The sequence below is a fragment of the Zootoca vivipara genome, chromosome 1, assembly GCF_965207765.1.
Source record: "Zootoca vivipara chromosome 1, rZooViv2.hap1.1, whole genome shotgun sequence".
NCBI classification, from domain to species: domain Eukaryota; kingdom Metazoa; phylum Chordata; class Lepidosauria; order Squamata; family Lacertidae; genus Zootoca; species Zootoca vivipara.
Window position 1 is genome coordinate 3624025 of NC_142582.1, and position 23632 is coordinate 3647656.

The 23632-nt window shown below is 46.3% G+C and overlaps 1 protein-coding gene across 1 annotated transcript in view; it reads left to right on the forward strand.

Annotated features, from left to right (window-relative positions):
* The first annotated feature begins 874 nt into the window (after window positions 1-874).
* The window catches only part of MREG (melanoregulin), a 45157-nt gene continuing 22399 nt past the window's right edge, over window positions 875-23632 (forward strand). Inside the window, exons 1-2 of the mRNA XM_088666491.1 lie at window positions 875-1179; window positions 10849-11008. Coding sequence (XP_088522617.1) covers window positions 1079-1179; window positions 10849-11008 — 261 coding nt within the window. The 5' untranslated portion in view covers window positions 875-1078. The remainder of the gene's footprint in view (window positions 1180-10848; window positions 11009-23632) is intronic.

The window sequence follows — 23632 nt, forward strand, 5'->3', positions numbered from 1 at the left end:
GCTCTTTGGAGATTTAAATGCAATAAATAATAAATTCTGATCAAATATACTTATAGTGGAAATGACACCCTGGGATATGCAGGCTGCATCTTTCCTACCATGTTTCAGTTGTTATATTTTTGCATACTATCCTTTTTCTTACTATAAAAATGAATGAAAATGGGATTTTAAAAAGTAAAAACATTGTGGCAGGACTAGTAATTTTTAGAAAAGCAACTGTAAGCTACTCTGAGCCCATTGGATGGGAGTGTTTCTTTAAAAAATATCTCTTGCTCTCTGCATCTGTCAATGATGAGTAACACCTCATATTTCTGACAGAATAAGCTGTAACCAATGAAAGGTTATGTAAGAAAGGTTAGGTAAGGACCATTTAGTACAGCATTCTGGTTCAGATTGTGGTCAGCTGTTAGCTGTTTCTATGAAGCCCATGAGCTGGACAGGGCTTCCGAGTAACTGGCCTTCAGAAGAACAGCATATTTCCTCTGAACCAGGAGGTTCCATTCTATGGTTAATAACCATTGCTAAATTTCTTCTGTTAGACCTGAGAAGCCACTAAATTTAGCAAACGCCAGACAGCAGCCATTATGGCTTGAAATGAATGACAGAAATGGAAAGGAAATGGAAACATTGCTGTTGCGCTTCATCCCCCCCCCCCCCAAGTCTCCAAGCAAGTGAGATTCCGGGGGTCCAAGGGCTGACTCTGCGTTCATGTTTCCTTCCTGCAGAATGAAACAGTTTGATCTAGCGCGGTGCAAATTAAAACCCGGATTGTGAGCAGCACCCGAGAGAGAGATCTGCGTGGGCATGGAGACTACCGCGTTCGTTAACCTCTCCGGGCGGCGGGCCTGCTCGTTTCCCCCGGGAGGTGGCAGCCACGAGAGCGCGCGCGGCCGCTGCGAGAAGGTGCAGGTTGCTCATGCGCCTCGTAGAGCGCAAGGGGATTTTGGTGAGCATGAAGCGGGCATTGCTGCGCGCTCGGCCGCGGAGGAGCTGAGCGAGGCTCTTGCGGGCGCTTGGCAAGTGTCTCCGCTCCGCCGCTTCCGAGGCAGGCTCAGCCCGGCGACGGAGGAGCTCTTCCATGGGGCTGAGCGACTGGCTGGAGGCTTGGTGCTGCTGTTGCTGCCTTCGAGGACGATGCCCGGGCGACGCGGCGCTTCCAGAGAAGGAGCCCCTGGTGAGGTGAGGTAAGGGGGGGGGGAGGTCCTTCGCATGGGGGGGGGAGAGAGAGAGAGAGAGAGAGAGGAGGAGGAGGAAGGGGGCGACTGGTTGCGCCGCCGCCGCCGAGCCGCCATCCTCCAAGCATTTCCTTCACGCCAGCCTATGGAGTCTCCTTCTTTGGAGGTCTTTAAGCAGAGGCATGACAGGCATATGTCAAGAATGCTTTGATGGTGTTTCCTGCTCGGCAGGGGGTTGGACTGGATGGCCCTTGTGGTCTCTTCCAACTCTATGATTCTATGGCCAGCCGAGGGTGCCGGCCCGGGTGGCACATTGGCCAAGTGGCCCCTGCCTGTCCGGCGAAGGACGGCAGCGAGGGATGAGGCGAGTAGTAGGGGGCTCTTGGCTCCCCTGCGGGACCCAGCGCAGTTGACCCGCGCCTCTCAGTCTCCTAAATCGCTGCACGGTGGAGGTGGGTCCATCTGGTCAGCATCCTCTTTCCAGGAGCCCCTGTCAGATATAGCCGAGAAGAAGCCAGCAAACATGGCTTGAAGGCAACAGTCCTCCCGGGAATGTGGCGTGGGGGGTATACTGCCTCTGAATGTGGAGGTTCTGTTGAGTTGCCACGCATGTTTCCAGATGCAGGAGGTCTATTCGTTGTAGTTTGTGCGTACAAGTTTTTGTACCATCCACATGACGTTTTCAAAATGCCAGCCTGTACTTTTTTTACTTCCGGATTTCCTTTTAGTGTGCCAAATCCATTAAGTGCATTTCTTTAAGTGCACACTTCTGTCATCACATGGCTACGTTTGTCATCTTGTTTCCAGTTCCCCAAGCAATATTAGCACCGACTGGCACATGCTGAGGTCATGTTCAAATTTTAACAACTGGAAGAATTCAATAACATTTGAATTGTTCAGCTGGATGGGCATTGCTTGCTTGAGTCTTCTATTTGAATCTTTGCCATCTTTCTGGGGTGTTCTGCTAACTGCTTATGATGCACATGGGCGTAGCCAGGATTTTTGTTGGGAGGGGTGTAAGCCTTTTGTTAGGGGGGGCAGAACCTCAGTTAGCTATGTATTTTTATTAATTGGTGGAGCAGCTGCCCCCCTTGGCTACACCCATGATGCATGCTGATGATCTGTTGGGTGTCTGCTGGAGAGACTATCCTTGCTTATAACGCCTATTCAGCTAGCCTTAGAAACACCTTTGCGCGTGAAGCGAAACTGAAATGATTTTTAAAGTGATGCATGAAAGTGCAATTAAGGGCTGGAAAATGGAGCTCCCTTTGGAATCTGCCCTGGTTTGCTCTAGTTTGTGGAATGAATGACTGGCACACTACTGCCACCAAGCCGCTATGTTCCAGGGCCTAGTTTCACTGAGGTGGTAAACCTGTGTTTGGGTGATAGGGCATACATGAGTAAATGCTTCCCAACAATAATAATCTTGGCTAGTTCGGAGTGGGGTGAGGGCTAACATGTTTTTATACGGTGAACCAAATTGTATTTTGTTCTTGCTATTCCATTTATCAGATTAGTTGTGAGTACATGGTACAATTTGCCTGGCTAACTTGGCTGGACGTTACAGACAACTTGATCCCCACAGCCATGCCCATTACAAACAGCTCAAACTGCTAGCAGTTTGAATTGAAAGCACGTCAAAAAGTGCAATAGGTAAATAAATAGGTACCGCTCTTGAGGGAAGGTAAACGGTGTTTCCGTGCGCTGCTCTGGTTTGCCATAAGTGGCTTAGTCATGCTGGCCACATGACCTGGAAGCTGTACGCCGGCTACCTCGGCCAGTAAAATGAGATGAGCGTCGCAACCCCAGAGTCGTCTGCGACTGGACCTAACGGTCAGGGGTCCCTTTATCTTTACCTTTAACTGTGTATGGAGTAGTTCAGCAGCCAAGCTCCAGTAAATAAGAATTTTGTACTTTTATGATAAAAGTACAGAATTTGGTATACACAAAGGGTACCCTATGTGTAAGGGAGGCATTTCTAATCTCAAATTGAAACTAGTGGCCATTTTTTTTGTAACTCTGCCGTCAACTGCTGTGCTAGCCTAGAAGTAGGTTTCCAGATTTGGGATATAGCTTCCTCACTTGGGCTGAACTCCTAAAGGCACTGACCAGGAATTTAGGGTCTTGATTCATTGGGGCTTCAGACATGCACAGGAGTACACAGTGTTGGTGCTGAGGACTCAGAAACTCTATGTGTGACTACTACAGAACATAACTTGAGGCACTGCTTGTATGAACAAAGCTGATGTTGTCAAGAAAGCATACCACAGTGAGAAATGAACAGAATAGAATCATATTGTGCATATATGTTCAGGGTGTGATTCCCCCCCCCCCGAAAGCTTAGAACTGCAGTGTACAACCTTTCTGAACCTAGATAATGTTTATTGTGCTATTAGCTTGATTCTTGATTTTATTTAGACTTCCAAGTAAGTAAGGCTAGAATTGTAGATTTTGTGGGAATTATTTGTAGCAAACACTTTTTAATAGTGAGGTTCTTGTCCTCTCCAGTTCTTAACTGGAATCCTGTATTTTGTTTTATGTTTTAACTTGATTGCTTTTGTTTTGTTTTGGAAGAGTGTGCATTTTTGTCTTGAGGCCTATATAAAACAGTGTTGAGACCTAAAGTAGTAATTGCCCATGGCTCCATTTGGGCAACATGTCAAATCATGAACAGTGCTGACTTTATTTCAGAACCCAAGGCAGGACTCGATCAAACTACAGTAACTTTAGAGCATTTGATCTTCTTTCTCTTTCTATCAAAACTCAAAACTTTCTAAAACCCACTCCCTTGTTCATGGCCTACCGGTAGCAGCCTGAGGAGATAGTGTGACGGTCACAACTTGTGGACAGTGCATCAAACCGTAGTTAAGGTTCCTTAATTGTAGCATAATAGAGTATGAGATGTTTGTTGCTAGGATTGTCATTCATAGTAATTTTAATCCAAGCTTTGGTATGGTATTTATAATACTTATAGCCTACCTTTCCTCCACAAGTGGAACTCAAGAGCATAGGCTCTCCAAACATTCTCCCCTCTCTCCACTAACTAGACACAGTTTTGTTTACTTCCAGCAAAGTAACTACGTTATGTGTTTCCCAACCTGGGACTTGTAGCAGCTTGTGATCAGGAGTGTTTGAAAACAGCTAGGCATGTTTTGTGACTGGCACAGGTCCAATTGTGAGCATGTGGAGATTTCTGGGTGCTAGCTTGGCGACTGACGTCTCCATCTGGCTGGCCTCTCCAGCTTTCTTAAGCAGAAGAGCTTATTTACTACATTTATATCCCACCTTTTTATTCAGGGAGTACATGGTTCACCCCCTTCCACAGTTAATCCCTACAACAACCCGGCAAGGTAGGCTAAGAGGCTATGACTGGCCCAAGGTCATTCGGTGAGATTCCTGACTGAGTGGGGATTTGAACCCTGATCTGCCAGGGCCTAGTCTGACACTCAAACCACACTGGCTCCCTAGAGTCCTTCTGCTAAGGGGCAGCTCTATAAATTAAGTAGGCAAATAGGCTGCATATGGGGAAAGCAAAATGTCAACTTAGAGAAGGATCTGAACTGTTTCCCTTGAAACCTGAATTTCTTTTATTCTGGATTGTTTTATTTGATGTTTTAATGTGTTGTAAACCGCTTTGAGATTTTTTTCTTTAAAATATAAAGTGGCATAGAAATGAAAGTAATAATAATAAAATCTCATGTCAAAAAAGGCGTCTAGATATTCCGTTGTGCCCATAACCTGGGTTTAAGGTGCAGTTTGGCAATTATCACCAGACAGAATGATGGATGTGCCACAGTTCTTCTCTAACCAAGGAAGTTTACAGCAAAGAGGCAGAACTTGACTACCCATTCTCCTGCTTGCTGTACAGGATGAAACATGAGCTTATGCTGGGCATGCTGCTATTTGTGCCCATAGACAGCGGCTACTGTCTTTTCACAGTACTGTATGGGGTTGTGAATGAATGCACTTTGTGAGGCTCAAAGGATATTTGTGCTTCTGGCCAATAATATTCCTGGTTGGTTTGCCAGGGTGGGTAGGTATGTTGCTGCTTTTTTTCAGGCAGGAGTTATTGGTACTTTCATAGTGTTTTTGGAAGAAGGTGCTGACAAAATGGAAGGTAACTCGACACTGTGTTGTGGGTTATTTTTTCACATTATGAAATTGTGCAGCTTTCACAAGTGTGAGTAATACATACCCTGTTTCTCATATTTTAAGACATACCCATAAAATAAGCCATAGCAGGATTTTTAAGCATTCAAGGAATATAAGCCATACCCCGAAAATAAGACATAGTGATAGGCACAGCAGCAATGCCGGCCGCGGCAGGAGGAGGAGGAAAAAAATAAGACATCCCTTGAAAATAAGCCATAGTGTGTTTTTTTGAGGAAAAAATAAATATAAGACATGTCTTATAATATGAGAAACACGGTATTTCTATGATGTCATGCCCCACACCCAAGTGCTATTTGTTCATTCATGTAATTCTGCCACTGATTTCTAATGTTCATAGCTTGCCACTTCTTAAACAATAGGCCTCAAATGCCAACTCATCTGAATAATTCTTCATAGTTTGTGGATTAAACACATATGATTAATGGTGTCCTTTTAGTAAGTGAGCATATGTATGTGCAGTACAAGCAGTGGTCATGTGTGTGTGTGTGTGTGTGTGTGTGTGTGTGTGTGTGTGTGTTGGGGGGGGGGTTTCCCATTCCTATGCACATTGGCGGAGTTCGTATAAGCGCCCACTCCCCGTTCTGGGTCCTAAAGGATCTGCCAATTGCAGGTCAATTGGACACACCTAAAATGGTCACTGCTTCTTTTGAAGTGTTGCCATATGTGTACAACACAGTAACATTTATATTCCACTCTCTTTTTGTTTGCATAAGATTGACCAGCCATCTTTGACATATATGTAGCAGGCTGCAAACTGTTGGCTACGGGCCAAGTAAGAAAAACCATACAAACCACCTGCGATGCCTGTTAGCTATGTGCAGTTATTACACCTGGGATTTATTTTTATTTTTTAAAATAATTTTTATTCATTTTCAATTAATAACATTCCAATTGGTAGCAAATCAAATCAAACCAAATCTTGCCACACCATAATACAAACAATAAAGCCAATTATACATTCCAAATTAAAAATTTGCAGAGGGCTTCCCATGTTCTGGCTGTTAGGAGAGAGTTCTTTCACTTGTTCCTGCTTTCTTCTCTCTTCCACCTGGGATTTATGTTCTCTCTCTCTCTCTCTCTCTCTCTCTCTCTCTCTCTCTCCCCACTCAAAAATAGAAGTACTTCATGTGCAGGGAATTTGTTTGAAAATGATCATAAGATTTAATGGTCTTGAGGTTCCTCTGTTCATCTTGTTTGTAACTGATGCCTTGCCAAAGAATCTAAAGGTAAAGGTAAAGGGACCCCTGACCAGTTAGGACCAGTCGTGACCGACTCTGGGGTTGCGGCGCTCATCTCGCGTTATTGGCCGAGGGAGCCGGCGTACAGCTTCCAGGTCATGTGGCCAGCATGACAAAGCTGCGTCTGGCGAACCAGAGCAGCACACGGAAACATCGTTTACCTTCCAGCCAGAGCGGTACCTATTTATCTACTTGCACTTTGACGTGCTTTCGAATTGCTAGGTTGGCAGGAGCTGGGACCGAGCAACAGGAGCTCACCCCGCCACAAGGATTCGAACCGCCAACCTTCTGATCAGCAAGCCCTAGACTCATAGAATCATAGAATCATAGAATCATAGAATCATAGAATCATAGAGTTGGAAGAGACCACAAGGGCCATCCAGTCCAACCCCCTGCCAAGCAGGAAACACCATCAAAGCATTCCTGACAGATGGCTGTCAAGCCTCTGCTTAAAGACCTCCAAAGAAGGAGACTCCACCACACTCCTTGGCAGCAAATTCCACTGCCGAACAGCTCTTACTGTCATGAAGTTCTTCCTAATGTTTAGGTGGAATCTTCAGTGGTTTAACCACAGCGCCACCCGTAATGTCCTGTGCTGTAGATGCTCATGGCTTGCCACAACACCTGTTTTGAGTGTGATGTGTTGTAGTATGGCTCTGAGCTGTAGAGACCTCCCCTTCCTTTCTTCCCTTCTCCAGCCCATTGGCACTGTGGCAGACAAAAGAAGCTGCAGTATTCATACAGGAACACCTGCTCTATAAATTTTAGAGTATGCTGTGCAAAATCTCTTAATTTGCACATGTTGCAGTTTGTTTTAGGGAAGTCTTCCTGGTTGATCTTCTAGTAGATTTGTAATAGAATGTCTTTCCTTAGTAGGGCTTTAAAACTATCAATGTGAGCTAACTAATAATGACTTTACAAAGGAAATTATGTAGAGGAATTGTAATTTACTACTATAACTAGTGGGGTTTGCAAATTGGGCAAACGTTACTGAATGTTGATGGCTAGTTTAAAAATACAAAACAGTCTCCAAGCAAGCACATTTGTTTGCAGTGTTATCACACAAACATTTTAAAATGGCACTTGAAGATAATGTTTATAGTTACAGGTAGGTAGCCGTGTTGGTCTGAGTCGAAACAAAATAAAAAAATTCCTTCAGTAGCACCTTAAAGACCAACTAAGTTTTTATTTTGGTATGAGCTTTCGTGTGCATGCATACTTCTTCAGATACCAACTTAGTTGGTCTTTAAGGTGCTACTGAAGGAATGTTTATAGGGTAAGTAAATGTAATAATGTGGTGATGGTAACATCTTTCCACCTCTTCCTAAGAGTTAGGCTGCAGCATTTAATTTAATATTACTACCGGTACCCAAAATAATATTATTTCCTGTTCCTAGTTATAGGTAGGTAGCTGTGTTGGTCTGATTAGTCAAAACAAAATTAAAAAATTCCTTCCAGTAGCACCTTAGAGACCAGCTAAGTTTGTCATTGGTATGAGCTTTCGTATCTGAAGAAGTATGCATGCACACGAAAGCTTATACAGTACCAATGACAAACTTAGCTGGTCTCTAAGGTACTACTGGAAGGAATTCTTTCCTATGTGAGTGTATAGTAGTACCTGCTGCAATAGAAATCTGATTTTTTTGGTTGAGCCTTTGCTTTATTCATATGAACCGTTATGCAGATTCGGTTAAATCCTAGAAATCTGTACTAAAGCTCATGATTAATTAAACTAGGGTTTCCTTGATCACATAACTGTCCTATTTAGAGCCTGTGTGGGGCAAAATATTTCTGCACCTTATTCATCCTAGTAGGTAGACAGGCTTCTTTCATTCCTACTTTTGACCTCTTACGTGAGTCCTGGTTAGATTGGATTAGTATAATTGGCTTTTTAAAGAAATGTGAACTAGAGAAAATGTTCCTGCCTAATGGAAGTGGCCCATTAAAGAATAACTGTTTCATGGCCTTTATCCAACTATATTCTGGTGTTTTGGGTGGTGAATTTGTCATGGCAGTGCACCTAAATGAATTGTTTAGCGTTTAATTGAGGTTCTGTAAGTGGTATGTACTAATCCAAACCCATTATGTCTAAAGGCATTGTCAATACAGTACCTTACTCTGAAAATACAGTCCTCTGTTATTTTATATTCTCCAAGTGGATACTAATGGAAATTATTCATGCTTCTAATTGCAGAATTTATTTTAAAAAGCAACAGAGTAAAACATAAATTCACAACAGCTGTCAGTGAAAGGTTAGCTGTTCAGGGTGTGCCAAATGACTTCTATTTTCTACTATTCTCTATAACAGGCATAGGCAATCTCGGCCCTCCAGATGTTTTGGGAGTACAACTCCCATCATCCCTAGCTAACAGGACCAGCGGTCAGGGATGATGGGATTTGTAGTCCCAAAACATCTGGAGGACCGCCTGCTCTGTAAGCAAGTCCATATTTTGTAGGGAGTCCTAAATGGACTGGCAGAGCAACTCATCAGAGAAGAAGTGTTGTCTAAAGGCAAAAACCTTTCATTTTCTTTTTGTAAACATAACTTACTACAACATTATGAAACTCTGATACCTATTCTTTTGATGAAGCCTACCTAAAGTATACAGGGAGAAAATGTGTAGCAGCAGTCAGTGTCAGATTTGGTCCTGTAAAGCCCCAGGTTACATTAGCACAATCATCAGCTGTGTGTGAGAGAGACACTTGAAGGGATGCAGAAGATTATTGAACAGGGTCTCCCTTTCAAAAAAATGTCTTTAAAAGGAACATTTTAAAGACATTTAAAGAGCTGGGAGTCAGGAGTTGGATTGGAACCATGGTCCAGGGGCAGATTTATCATGTTTTTATCATGCTTTTAATATTCTGTTGGGAGCCATCCAGAGTGGCTGGGGAAACCCAGCCAGATGGGTGGGGTATAAAATAAATTATTATTATTATTATTATTATTATTATTATTATTATTATTATTATTATTATCTTCTCCCCCATTGTACTGATTAAAATGGCGGAAGTTACTGTTTGCCCTGTAGGGGAAAATGTATAGGCACTTTAAAGTTTTTCCCCTGGACAGTGAATAGTGATATCGAAAATCCTGGGTGTGGACTTACAGCGTTGCCCAGCTCCTCGGTTTGCATCCTCCTGAAACCAGCCAGCTCAAGGGGGCTTGAAAACTGTCTGCTCCTAAATTGTGGATTGTTTCACTCCAAACAAACTCTGTTAACCCAAGGCAGGAGCCCCTCCCAAGCTGAGCAGTGCAAGTTCCCTCCAGGCCAAGCACTGGGCACAAGCTTGGCCCCATGAAAGCATATCGGCTCCCTCAGGAGCAGCAGCAATTTCACCCTGGCGGCGCCTCACGGGATTGGGGTCAGTGCATCGTGGTATATCACCAGACCCCACAGTGTTTGGCTGGTGATACATTGTGATGTTGAAAACCTGAGATCACTCTAGTCTTAATTTTGCACGCTCTGGACTTGAGGACTGTGTTTCTTCTGTTTGGTATAGCAGTTTGAACATGGTTAGTACAAACAAACAAACAGTCCTAGTTACAGGTAAGTTGCCGTGTTGGTCTGAAATAGTCAAAACAAAATAAAAAAATTCCTTCCAGTAGCACCTTAGAGACCAACTAAGTTTGTCATTGGTATGAGCTTTCGTGTGCATGCATTTCACGTGGGAACTTTCACATGGGAAATGGTTGGGGGAGAGGTTGTTTGGTCTAGCCTTCGCTTTGCTACTTGCAAAGAATCACTCTTAACCTTAATCCCACTCCATATCCCCTAGGCTTCTCTTAACTAAAAATCAAAGTGTTGGCAGAGAAGAGTTAGACTTAAGTTTTCTTCCTTTGTGAGCTTCCCATAGATCTCCTGTCATGGAGTGGCCACATAAAGGGAGAATAAAATAAAAGACATATCTTGGATCTGCTGTGTAATGTGTGGTTTCAAACATAGGACGAGCCCTGTTTAATAATCCGTAACCTCTAAGCAGCATACATAGATTCTAAAATGTTTCTTAGAAATATTGATAAAGCCAAACATTAAAAGCAAGTTAATCTAAAAATGCATTAAAATATAAGTTAAATCAGTTGTTTAAAATATGCATAAGATAATAAAACCACATACTAAAATTGCATGCCTTCTTGTAAACTAGAAGTGATATGAAATATAAGTGTAAAATATAAGTGATGCTAGCAATTCAGATGATTTACATTATTATTTCAAAGTTGCATTGCTAACAGAGCTTCCATTTCTTTCTTTATTGTATTTCAGTAATAACAATCCTTATGCTTCATTTGGAACAACTCAGGCATGGGATGAAGAGAAAAACTTGTGGAGTGCCCCTCATGACATCTCCCACACAGAAGTGGATGACGACCGGATATTGTACAATTTAATTGTGGTTAGAGACAAATTGGACAAAGATTCTGAGGTAAGTCCTGTATGTGGACACTGAATAAATGCTCAAGGTATGCTGAGACAGAGAAGTTGTAAATTGTGTTCCAGAAAAATGACTTCTGATTCTGTTAGCTTGTTTGTAAGCTCCTTTATCTTACAAGAGGCTTGTAACTTACTGTTTTCATATTTTAAGACACAACAGTGTTTGAGTGTATTATTGATTGTATTATTGTCTTGATTGAAGTCCCAAACCATGCCCAAGAGAAGAGTGAGGGAAAACATGGATCAAATATCGAGTCTCCTAAGCTATTCAGAAGAAATGTATTGTACAGTAATGGAAAAAGTTAATTTGCATGTACAGGCATGTCATACTGCTAGACATTGGCATGATCTCCAGAAATAGATTTCTGGATATAGAAATTATAAAAATGCCTAGTGCTTCTTTTCTATAAAAAGAGGTGCTGGAACTCACCACAAACGCCTCCCTTGTTCTCTTATCATGGCAATGGTGCCCACCTGAGAGGTTCTGGAACTGAGTTCTGGTGAGTTCTGAATGAAAAAAGCCCTGAATATGCAAACACAAACGGAGGGCTTGTTCACACTTCTGCTTTTCTCACCTCATTCCTCCAGGGAAAACCCACACTTTACCACTGAATTGCAGCAAACATCAGTTGGGTTTTCCATGGATTGATGTTTGCTCAGGTTTAGCAGTAAAGAGCAAGTTTTCCTGGGGAACGCAGCAGGGAAAACAGCTCAGACCCATGCTTTCTAGGGATGGGACCAACAAAAGTGTGGATGAGCCCTAAGGCAATGCTATTGAACTTGCTCAGATAAAAGAATGAAAGCAAGAAACTGAATCAGCAAAGATGTTTACAAAGGATTTTCTGGAATAGAAATCACGAAACCTCCTTTCCTGTTTCCAGAAATGGCTCCATAATCCCCCCTGTCATTATAGTGTCAACATGGTCAACTAAATCCCTCTTTACGTAGAAGAAATAAGACTAAGATGCTTCCAGATTAGTGAGTGATCTTGGAAAGTAAAAGTTCAGCAATTTGTGTGTGTGTGTGTCGCTTGAAGGAGCTCAGAAGAGGTTGAAGGAGTAGACTAGGAGAGCAGCACGCTCATATATACAATGACTTTCATCTTGAGTAAATAGCAAAATCACTTCCCCCACTTCTTTAAAGAGGACTTGGTCCTCTGTGACAAGCCGTGGTTTTAGATGGGAACTATAATGGCATGTGACTGGACATAATCCTCTTAGTGTTGTTACATTCCAGCTCTCCACATGAGTTTAGTATAAGCTGGTAGCCTTTCAGATTCAGAGGGTAGGTTTGAGATGTTAGGAAGTGATGGTGTCAGTTTTCCTGGTGAAGGGTAATGCCTTATTGTTAATCCTGTAGCTCAGTGGATCCCCGATCTTCCGTGGGATTGCAGTGATATAAATGTTTATTTCCTGCAAAGTATACCCTAATAATAGAGTGACTGAAAATGTTTGTGGTGGGTATTACTCAAGCCTATCTTTCTCCCATATAATCTAGTTCTCTGTGTAAGAAATTTTATGTACCTTTATGAGAACTAAGCCCTGAGTTAACTATTTTGGGGGTTCCTTTTGTCTGTATGTGAATGAAAGGGGTTCAGCAGCTAGTATAAGCAGCCACAAAGTTTTGGGAACCTTGCCTTATATAGGAATGTGCTTCCATTTCATAGTGTGTGGATTTTTCTCTCTAAATCAGGGGTAGTCAACCCTTTTCTACCTACCGCCCACTAATGCCTCTTTCTTGATGCTAAAATTTCCTTACCACCCACCTGTGCTCGATGGAAGGAGGATTCAGCTTGTGCCGTAGAACGCCCTACTGCCCACCTAGAATCCTAAAACGCCCACTAGCGGGCGGTAGGGACCAGGTGGACAACCCCTGGGCTAAAGAATAGGAAGACAGAAGTTTGTGCAAAATTGTAGACATACTGACTGAAGGTAACCTTCAAAATACCATCATGTTCCAAGCCACAAAACTGAAAAAGTGAAAGAAAAATCTGTCCCGATGTTGCTTTCACTTCTAGGTTTGCATCTCAGTTTGATTCCTGTCATGACTTGGGGAAAGTGCTACTATGTACAGTAATTGATTTCCACTAGGTTGGTTTCTTTAAAACAAAAACCTGTACTTCATTTAACATTTATTCTATTCATAATGTAATAAGCAAAAATCTGCTCTTATTCCCTTATGGGGTACACAAGAGCCCTTATTGGGTTCAGAGAATATAACAGAGGCCAACCAGCGAATTTTGAGAAGCAAAGCCTTTATTTTTGCTGTTGCAACAGGGTCCTTCCCCTCATGCAGGAGAGCAAGGAAGGAACCCAGAACAAAAGAGAACCTCCACTTTTATCAGTTTTCCCATCACCAAGAAACACCCCCAAAATACATCATTCCTACATCACAGCTACGTAATCAATACCTCACAAAAAGGGAGTGTTCAAGGTAGAAATCTGAGCAACTTTGACACCTCTCCTAGTCCTCCTCTTACCCCTCCCAGGTGTGAATTCCTAAACACAAAGAGAAATTAACAGTTTCCTAAAAGTTGATCACTATCTTTTGTTCGGAGGAGTCTTCTTGTGAATGAGATGGCTAGTAGTCTGGCACAATGGATGGGGAAATGTCCAGTTGGCAGAACCTCCGGCTTACAGGATTATGGCTCCCAAATTGATAGTCATGTGGAAATGTGTGTGTGATTCTGGTCAGAGAGAGTCAAAATGGTGTCAGTCAGGCCTGTCTTCCTGTGCTGCTTCAGACATGTGCCTGTACATTCATGTACATGTTTATGAACTATATATATATATATATATATATAATCACCTTAAAATTTACAACAATAACAAAATGAATGCCTATACAGTGGGACCTCAACTTACAAACTCCTCGACATCCGATATTTTTGACTTACGAGTGGAAAAAGTGGCCGCGCGCTTACGATTTTCTCGACATCCGAATGGAAAACCCGTTCGTGGCTAGATGCGGTTTCCTCGGCTTGCTTACAAATTTTTCTGTTTCCAATGCATTCCTATGGGAAACTGCGTTTCCTATGGGAAACTCGACTTAGGAAGTTTTCGACCCACGAGTGTGCATTCGGAACGGATTAAATTCGTAAGTCGAGGTCCCACTGTAATTTGCTTTTTCTGATTTCTGACTGTTAGAATTTTGCAACAAACAGCTGCAACTTGATTTAAGTACATTTAATAAACATTTTATTCTGCAAATCCAGTTTCACAGCAGTTTTCAGTGTGCAAAGTGCTTTATTTCTTGTTGATCCCCACAAATGAAAAAACCTGCTGGATAGCTCAGTCGGTTAGAACACGGTGCTGATAACACCAAAATCTCATATTCGACCCCCATATTCCTGCATTGCAGGGGGTTGGACTAGATGATTCTCAGGGTCCCTTTCAATTCTGTGATTTATGATTTCGAACTGCAGTGGTTAATAAACTGTATGTCTGTGACCCAGATAATTGTTTGTTGAACTTCACAAGGCCAGTGAAGTGAGAGGCAGCCAAAAGTAGGATTGCAGGCAGAAATTTCAACATTAATTTTAAAATGCTCTAAAACATGTATTGCACATATAAAGGTGGGTTACTTCATGTTTCAAAATGGCTCCTGTCACAGTGGCCGGAGTGGGCTACTTCAGAGTAACGACGCTACGCAGCTATGCATTTTATTCTTTTATTGGTGCTGCGTATTTACAGTGCTGAAGTCATTGCTATTTACACGGAGTGATGTGGTCAGTCGGTTTCAGAACCTCCGAATGGCTTTTGGCGCGTCTTTCTCCAACACAAAAGCTTTGGCAGACCCATCCTCTTTCCCCTCCTCTTTCTGCGTAATTCCGGAGTTGGGGGGATGGGTCTCCCCCCCTTATTCGCCCCTTCCTGTCCCACCTGGGACCCTGGCTCCTCTACCTTGCCTGAGCCTCGGACACGACTTCCTGCTTCCCCACTGGAATCGGAACTCTCCCTGCTTTCCCCTGTGCTCGGGGGTGGGCTTGAACTCAGGAGGGGAGGGACTTCGCGATATCCCCTGTCCCTCACATCCACCCCCCTCCCAAGCTCTCCTTCACCCCTCCCCAGGTCCCCCCCAGGTGTCGGTGACGACTGGAAGCCTAAGAACTCAGTGCTTTCCGAGCCCGTTGGTGTGAACACCTCCCCCCAGTCCTGCGAGCCCCCCCCTTCCGCCTGGGAGGACGGGAATCCCAAAAAGTCCGTGGCGTCAGAGCTGGTGGGGGTAAAAATGTTCTGCCAATCTGCTCCTTCCTCTGACTGGGTGGATCTCGGTGACACCCATACCTCATCCTCTGGTTCCTCAAACTCCGCTTCCCAGCGCCATGGTGAACTGCTCTCCCGTGCTTCCTCCCCCTCCCCCTCCCTTTCCATGTGCCAGGGCTTGGGTCTATGGGGAAAGAGGGCGTGAAATTCTTCTACCAGGAATTCCTCCTGTATCTGAGTGGCTGGGACCCATTCATTCTGGGACGGTGGAGCATCCTCCCATGCCATGAGGTACTCCAGGCCCCCCACCCCCCTCCTTGAATCCAGGATGGCCGTGGCCTCATTGAGTTGCTCCCTGCCTTCCCTCTCCCCCCCTCCCTCAGGGGTTTGTTCGCTGCCTCGGAGCCTGCTGCTTTCCCTGTACGGCGACAGCAGCGATCTATGAAACACTGGGTGCACCCTCATGTCCTCTGGCAGTGCCAGCCTGTATGCCACCGGGTTGACCTGTTGCGTGACCGTGAAGGGGCCCAACCGTCTGGGCGCCAGCTTTTTGCACCTCCCTCTGATGGGAAGGCCCTCCGAGGACAGCCAAACCTTGTCCCCCACCCTGATGACCTCCCCCGGTCGCCTGTGGCGATCTGCCCCCTTCTTGTACGCTTCCTTGGCTCTCTCCAAGTGTTCTCTGAGCTGCTGGTGCACCGTCTCCAGTTCCTCTGCCCAATCCTCAGCCTGTGGGCCCTCCTCCTCCTCCTCCCCCTCCCTCTCTGGGAAAGATCTGAGGTCGTGCCCGTAATTGGCCTTAAAGGGCGACACCCCTGTGGAGACGTGCACTGCATTGTTGTAGGCAAATTCTGCCAGTGGCAGGCGATCCACCCAGTCCGTTTGCCGCTGGCTGACGTAGCATCTCAGGTACTGCTGCAGAATGGCGTTGACCCTCTCCGCCTGTCCATTGGTCTGCGGGTGTCTAGCCGTCGACAAGCTGACCTCCACCTGCAGGAGGTTCATGAGCCGCCGCCAGAACCTGGAAACAAATTGGCGGCCACGATCCGAAATAACCCTTAAAGGTAATCCATGCAGTCTGAATACGTGATCCACAAACAGTTTGGCTGTCTCTTCTGCAGAGACCGCCCTGGCACACGGTATAAAGTGGCACATTTTGGACATGAGGTCCACCACCACCAACACTGCGGTCTTGCCCCTGGAAGAAGGCAGATCTGTGATGAAGTCCATGGACACCACTTCCCACGGCCTGTGTGGCGTGGCTAAGGGCTCCAGCAATCCCGGTGGCGCTGCTCTGACCACCTTTGCCCGCTGGCAGGTGTCACAGCCCCTTACATAGTCCCGAACATCTTCCCGCACCCCTGGCCACCAGAAGTGTCGCATGACTAGGTGAGTGGTTTTGTCCCTCCCAAAATGACCCGCCGTTGGGTTGTCGTGCATCTGCTTGAGGACCGTACGTCTGAGCTGGGTGGTGGGCAGGTACAGTGCACCCTTGTAGAAAAGCAGCCCCCTGCGTTCTGCAAAGTCTTTTGCCTGCTCCCCCCCCTCTCAGTTCTCTGAAGATGCGGTTGGCAAATTCATCCGCTGCCGTCAGTGCTGTGAGTTCTGCCTCGCTCACCACTGCTGCTCCGCAGGACCATGCTGACGGGGGGAAAATGTGCCTGGGTGCCGGTGGCGCCTCCTCCTCCATGTACTCTGGCTTGCGGGAGAGGGCATCCGCCCTGACATTCTGCTCTCCCGGGATGTAGTGTATGGAGAAGTTGAAGTTCGAGAAGAACTCTGCCCACCGTATCTGCCGCTGGTTGAGCACCCTGGCAGTTCTCCAGAACTCCAGGTTCTTGTGGTCTGTGCACACCTGGATGGGGTGCTTGGCGCCCACCAGGAAGTGTCTCCAGTGCTGGAACGCAGCGTGGATCGCAAGAAGTTCCCGATCAAACACCGTGTAGTTTCGCTCTGGCTGGGTCAACTTCCTGGAGAAGAAGGCACAGGGTCTCCACTCTCTGTTGGCGTCCAGTTGCAACAAAATGGCGCCCACAGCTTTATCAGAAGCATCTGTCTCCACGCGTAGGGGCGCGTCCTGAATCACGTGGAACAGGTTCTGGTCTGAGGCGAACACCCTCTTGAGGCTTTCGAACGCTGCTTGCGCCTCTGGTGTCCACCTGAACCTCTGCTTGCCTCGCAGGCAATCAGTGATGGGAGCCGTAACGCGAGAGAAGTTCTTGATGAACTTCCTGTAGAAGTTGGCGAAGCCTAGTAGGCGTTGGGCATCTTTGCGCGTCCTGGGGCTGTGCCAGTCCAGGATGGCCTGCACCTTGTCCTTGTCCATCGCCAGCCCCTTGTCTGACAGCTTGTAGCCCAGGAAGTCCACCTCCTTGGTGTGAAACTTGCACTTCTCCAGCTTCACATACAGGTGGTTCTCCTTCAGGCGCTGCAACACCTCCCTGACGTCTTTCACATGCTGCACTGGGTCATCGGAATAGATAAGGATGTCATCCAGGAAGACCAAGCATTTCCTGAAGAGGAGGGACCCCAGGACGTGGTGCATGAAGGCCTGGAAGCATGCTGAGCCCCCTTGCAACCCGAAGGGCATCACCAGATATTCAAAAGAGCCCAGAGGCGTGAACATCGTGGTTTTCCATTCATCGCCTTCCCGGATCCTGATCAAGTTGTACGCCCCCCTCAGGTCTAGCTTGGTGAAAATCTTGCCCCTGCGTGCCGCTGTCAGGAGATCATCCACTCTGGGCATGGGGAAAGCCACTGGCTCTGTCACTGAATTCAGCCGTCTAAAATCCACCACAAGATGGCGCTGTTGCGTGTCTTTCTTGTCCACCCAGAAGACCGGGCTGCCCCCTGCTGCCTTGCTTTCTCTGATGAACCCCCGCTTGAGGTTCTTGTCGATGAAAGCGCGCAGATCCTCCAGTTCCTGGTCTGACATGGCGTACAGCTTGGCTGGGGGTATAGTTGCCCCTGGCACCAGGTTGATCTGGCAGTCAAAAGACCTGTGTGGGGGTAGGTGGTCGGACTCCGCTTCGCTGAAGACCTCCTGCAGGTCCCAGTACGGCTTGGGTATCGCCTCACCCCCTTTGACGTGCATGGTGGCCACCGTGGCTATCGGAGGCCCCTCCCCTGGTTGGTGCTGCATGCAATGTTCCAGGCAAAAGTCCGATCCAAAAGTGATGCATCTCTGGTGCCAACTGATGGAGGGGTCGTGGCACGCCAGCCAGCTCATGCCCAAGACGATGGGGGGGTCCGAGATGGTGGTGACGTTGAATGCCAGTGTCTCTGAGTGCCTTCCCACCGTCATTCTCATGGGGGGGGGGTTTGATGAGTGATGGCCCCTCCCAGCAGCTCTCTGCCGTCAATGGTTGCCACGTGCAGAGGAAAATCCAGCTGCAGAAGCTGGATCTGGTGCTCTTCTGCAAAGTTTCTCGAGAAGAAGTTCGCTGACGCCCCACTGTCAATTAGGGCGAGGACCGTCAGGGGATAGCCATTTGGGAGCGTGAGCGTCACTTCTAGAACCACTCCTGCTCTGGGAGGGGTGGGCTGGCTCTGCTCCTCTCTGTGCGGGTGGGTGGGCTGGGGCTGTTGTCTGCTGACTGTGCCTGGCTGCTGCCCCTTGTCTCCTGCAGCCAGGCTTTCCCGTTTCCCTGCTGTGGTGCTGCGTCAGTGGGGGAGGGCACAACCGTTCCCGCCTTTCCTTGCCACTCCCTGCGATGTGGGCAGTCTCTGACGAGATGCTGGGGGGAGTTGCAGAGAAAGCAATTCCCACCCCTTCCCTCCTTGCGTCTTGGCGCCGCTGGGGTTTGAAAAGCCCGCGCGCGCGCGCTATCAATCTGCATGGGTTCCTGGTCCTGGCTGGCCCCAGGCGTGGCTTGAAAGGGTTGTTGGGGGAGCGGCTTCTCCTGCGACCGTGGGAACCAAGCCCGCTTTGCGCGCGTTGCTTGCTTGTCGCTCCACCGGGATTCCTGTCTCACCCCCACCGCCAGAGCCGCTTTGCTCAGCTGATCCATATTACTGGGCTTGGGACCTCTCGAGAGCTCATCCTTCACCTCCTCATGCAACCCCAAGTAGAACGCCGCTTGCATTGGGGGTGACTCTAGTTCCCACCCCAATCTGTGCACCAGCATGGTGAATTTCGCCCAATACGCGCGAACTGTCATATTTCCTTGGCGTAAATTATGAAGTTCCTCCTTAGTCTGGTCCATATGACTATCGGACGAATACATCGTTTTCAAACCTTCTAGAAATAGTTTGACATTCTTCATGCAAGGATTCTTTGTTGCGATTAACGGTCTTAGCCACTCCCTGGCTGCCCCGGTAAGGTGCTCCACAATAAACGCTACTCTGTGCTCATCATCAGGGAACTCATCGTGGTGCAGCTCAAGAGCATACACAATCTCAGTCTCAAAGCCCTGATATTCCCTCGGGTCTCCATTGAACTTGCTTACTAGGGTCCCGGCTCTCCTTCCTGGCAGCACTTGGACTTGGGGTGCCCCTCCCGCCTTGTTTTTCTCTGCATCCAGCTTGTTTTGGAGGTCTACCGCCACCGCCCTTAATTCCTGCTCTCTTTCCTTTAGCGCTCTCACCTGTTCCGCAAGTTGTAGCCGGTCGTCCTGGACCTTCTTAGTCTCTTCTTTAGCTGCCTTCAATTCCCCCTGCGCCTGCAGCGACAGCTGCTGCAGTTCTTGCTGGGCTTGCTCCGCGATCTGCCGCCATCTCTCCGCCTCTGACACGCTCATCCCGGCAACTCCAAAGTAGCCCAAAAAGGGATTCGGAGGTTGCTGTCACAGTGGCCGGAGTGGGCTACTTCAGAGTAACGACGCTACGCAGCTATGCATTTTATTCTTTTATTGGTGCTGCGTATTTACAGTGCTGAAGTCATTGCTATTTACACGGAGTGATGTGGTCAGTCGGTTTCAGAACCTCCGAATGGCTTTTGGCGCGTCTTTCTCCAACACAAAAGCTTTGGCAGACCCATCCTCTTTCCCCTCCTCTTTCTGCGTAATTCCGGAGTTGGGGGGATGGGTCTCCCCCCCTTATTCGCCCCTTCCTGTCCCACCTGGGACCCTGGCTCCTCTACCTTGCCTGAGCCTCGGACACGACTTCCTGCTTCCCCACTGGAATCGGAACTCTCCCTGCTTTCCCCTGTGCTCGGGGGTGGGCTTGAACTCAGGAGGGGAGGGACTTCGCGATATCCCCTGTCCCTCACAGCTCCTGACTGCTTTCTTTTATTCTACAACATCACAGTCTTTCCCTTTCCCTATTGAGAAGATGGAAGTGCATCTGTCAACTGCTTTGAGGGAGATAATAACACTGGAAAATAAAGTAGAGTAACCCAAAGACTTGTTAGAGATCTGTGAAAGGCTTTGACACTTGGGTAAATCAACCACATCTTAATCGAACACGACCTTTTTCTTTCAGCCACAGCACAGTACACCAACACAAGGGAAAGAGAACCTAGACCCCAATTATTTGGCCTACGTTCTTTGAAAGAAATCCAATTTGGTGTCCCAATTATTGAAGGAACTGTATTCAGTACTTGCGAGAAGAATGCTACAAAAACTAAGCTTCACGGCATAATGAAGCTGCTCTGCTGGACTGTCACATCCAGCAGTACAAAAGAAGCCAACCTCTTAGTGAGAGAGGAACAGAACATTTGGAGAACAATTATGTACGGTCTGTTGGCATGATGTGTACTGTATTTAAGCCTTTGGTTTTGTGTTTAATTTGGCTTACGTTTTATATGTAGTACTCTCCTTTATGTGTGGATTTGAAATCTTAAGCTCACGGAACAAAAGTTCTAGAAATTTTGCAGAATAGATATTGGGGATAGCTGAGAACTTGGTGGTGTCCATTTCTCCTGGGCAGAAAGGCTGGAGACACTGGGCCATCAGGTGGCAGAAACGCAAGAGGCAGTGGCCCTGCAGGCATCCTGCCCCAATGCCACCACTGAAGCAAACCAGGCAAAGGAGGCTTTGGCAGCCGTGTAGTGTTCTGCCACCCAGTAATACGGGGCGGGTGTGTGTGTGTGTGATTTCAGGTTTGCAAAGCTCATCTTTCTATTAAGCTCTTGGATTTCATAATGCTTTTGCCATGATACCTGTAGCCTCGAAAGTTTAGAAATAACTGCATAGGTTGCGATAGGATTAAGGCAGTTGATAACATACATGTACATTATCCTTCTAAGGTAAAGGTAAAGGGGCCCCTGACCATCCGGTCCAGTCGTGTCTGACTCTGGGGTTGCGATGCTCATCTCGCTCTATAGGCCGAGGGAGCCGGCGTTTGTCTGCAGACAGCTTCCGGGTCATGTGGCCAGCATGACAAAGCTGCTTCTGGCGAACCAGAGCAGTGCACGGAAACGCTGTTTACCTTCCTGCTGTTGTTGTTTGTTGTTTAGTCGTTTAGTCGTGTCCGACTCTTCGTGACCCCATGGACCATAGCACGCCAGGCACTCCTGTCTTGCACTGCCTCCCGCAGTTTCGTCAAACTCATGTTCGTAGCTTCGAGAACACTGTCCAACCATCTCGTCCTCTGTCGTCCCCTTCTCCTAGTGCCCTCCATCTTTCCCAACATCAGGGTCTTTTCCAAGGATTCTTCTCTTCTCATGAGGTGGCCAAAGTATTGGAGCCTCAGCTTCACGATCTGTCCTTCCAGGGAGCACTCAGGGCTGATTTCCTTAAGAATGGATAGGTTTGATCTTCTAGCAGTCCATGGGACTCTCAAGAGTCTCCTCCAGCACCATAATTCAAAAGCATCAATTCTTCGACGATCAGCCTTCTTTATGGTCCAGCTCTCACTTCCATACATCACTACTTCCTGCTGTAGCGGTTCCTATTTATCTACTTGCACTTTGATGTGCTTTCGAACTGCTAGGTGGGCAGGAGCAGGGACCGAGCAACGGGAGCTCACCCCATCACAGGGATTCGAACCGCCAACCTTCTGATCAGCAAGCCCTAGACTGTGGTTTAACCCACAGCGCCACCTGGGTCCTTCTATTTTTCTCAAATGCATTTAAGAGCTTTCTGTGTTTGTGTATTGATGCTCAGCTGAGCCTCTTGTAAAGCAGAGGTGGGGAACTGCCTGGCCAGCAGGCCAAATCTCTGAGTCCACTATCCTCCATAGGCCAACTTTGACAGGTAGGCTGGTGTCAGGTGACGGACACCTGTGAAAGTTCAGTAAAGGCTTGGGAGTCCAGCCCTTTATCTTATTCTGCTTCCAGGCTGCTCCACAATTGCAGTGCAGAGTCATATTTCAGTTTTCTTAAAGTTGTATATTTTCCCCAGAGTACTTCTACATGGTGCTTTTCCTGGTGAGCTGTGGTATTATATCCAAAATAGTGTCATTCAGCTAAGATTACAGGAGGGAAATCAAATGCACCCAACTGGTATATGACACAAGAAAGTCATTCAGTTTTTTGTTTTATTTCTTACAGTGTTCTTACAATATTCATTTTTATGTTGTGAACCACCCTGTGATCTTTGAAGGGCAGCATACAAATTTAATTAATTAATTAATTAATAATACAATCTGATGTGTTGCCAATTCGGTTTTCCTAATAACTGCTACTTGTGAAATTGTGAGGAGAGTTTTCCTACAGCTGTGGATCTCAAGCCTTTTTCAGAGGCCTATTTTATTTTATATTTTATTTTATATACCATCCTATACCTGCAGGCCTCAGGACCACTTACAAAACAAAATTACAATAGAAAAACACAAAATGCATAATCAAAATATAAGCAGAATAAAAATATAAACAAAATATAATTAGGAACAGCCTCCCCTGCAACACACATAGTTAAGAACAATTTTAAACAATTTTAAAAGCACAATTAAAAAGCAGTTTAAAAGAATGCGAACAGTATTCTCTCCTGGGTAGCTGCAGTCCTTGTGAAGCCTGTCTGGCCCCGTCCTAGGCATGGTGGAGAGGTAGGAGCAGGAACCTCAGACTTGTGGCAGGTGTTCCTTTCTTGCTGGGCAAGGAAGTCCGTAGTCTGTCAGGCCCTAGGACTTAAAATATTCTTATCTCTCTTTTGGACCCAGCAGTCAGGGAAATTAGACTCCTTTTATTCCTAGTGACATTTTTGTCCCCAGCAAAGACGCTGTCCAAGACTTTCCGTCTTTCAGTCTGCCCGCCTCACCCCATCAGCATTAAACAGTGGAGACTTACAGTATTAGAAGACTTGCTTCTTGCTTCTGTCCTCTTTACATTTTGCTCTTTTGTAAGAGCATCATGCCGATGTGCTTTGTCAGTATCCCCAAAATGGTTTTGAACGACATTTTAGAAACTTGTCCTTCCATAAAAATGGTTGGCGTACATGAATAATTTTGTATTGCACTTAATTTCTCAAAAGTATGAGCATGCTGAAACTTGTTATCTAACATGGGCCAGTATTTTTCCTTCCAGTGGAGAC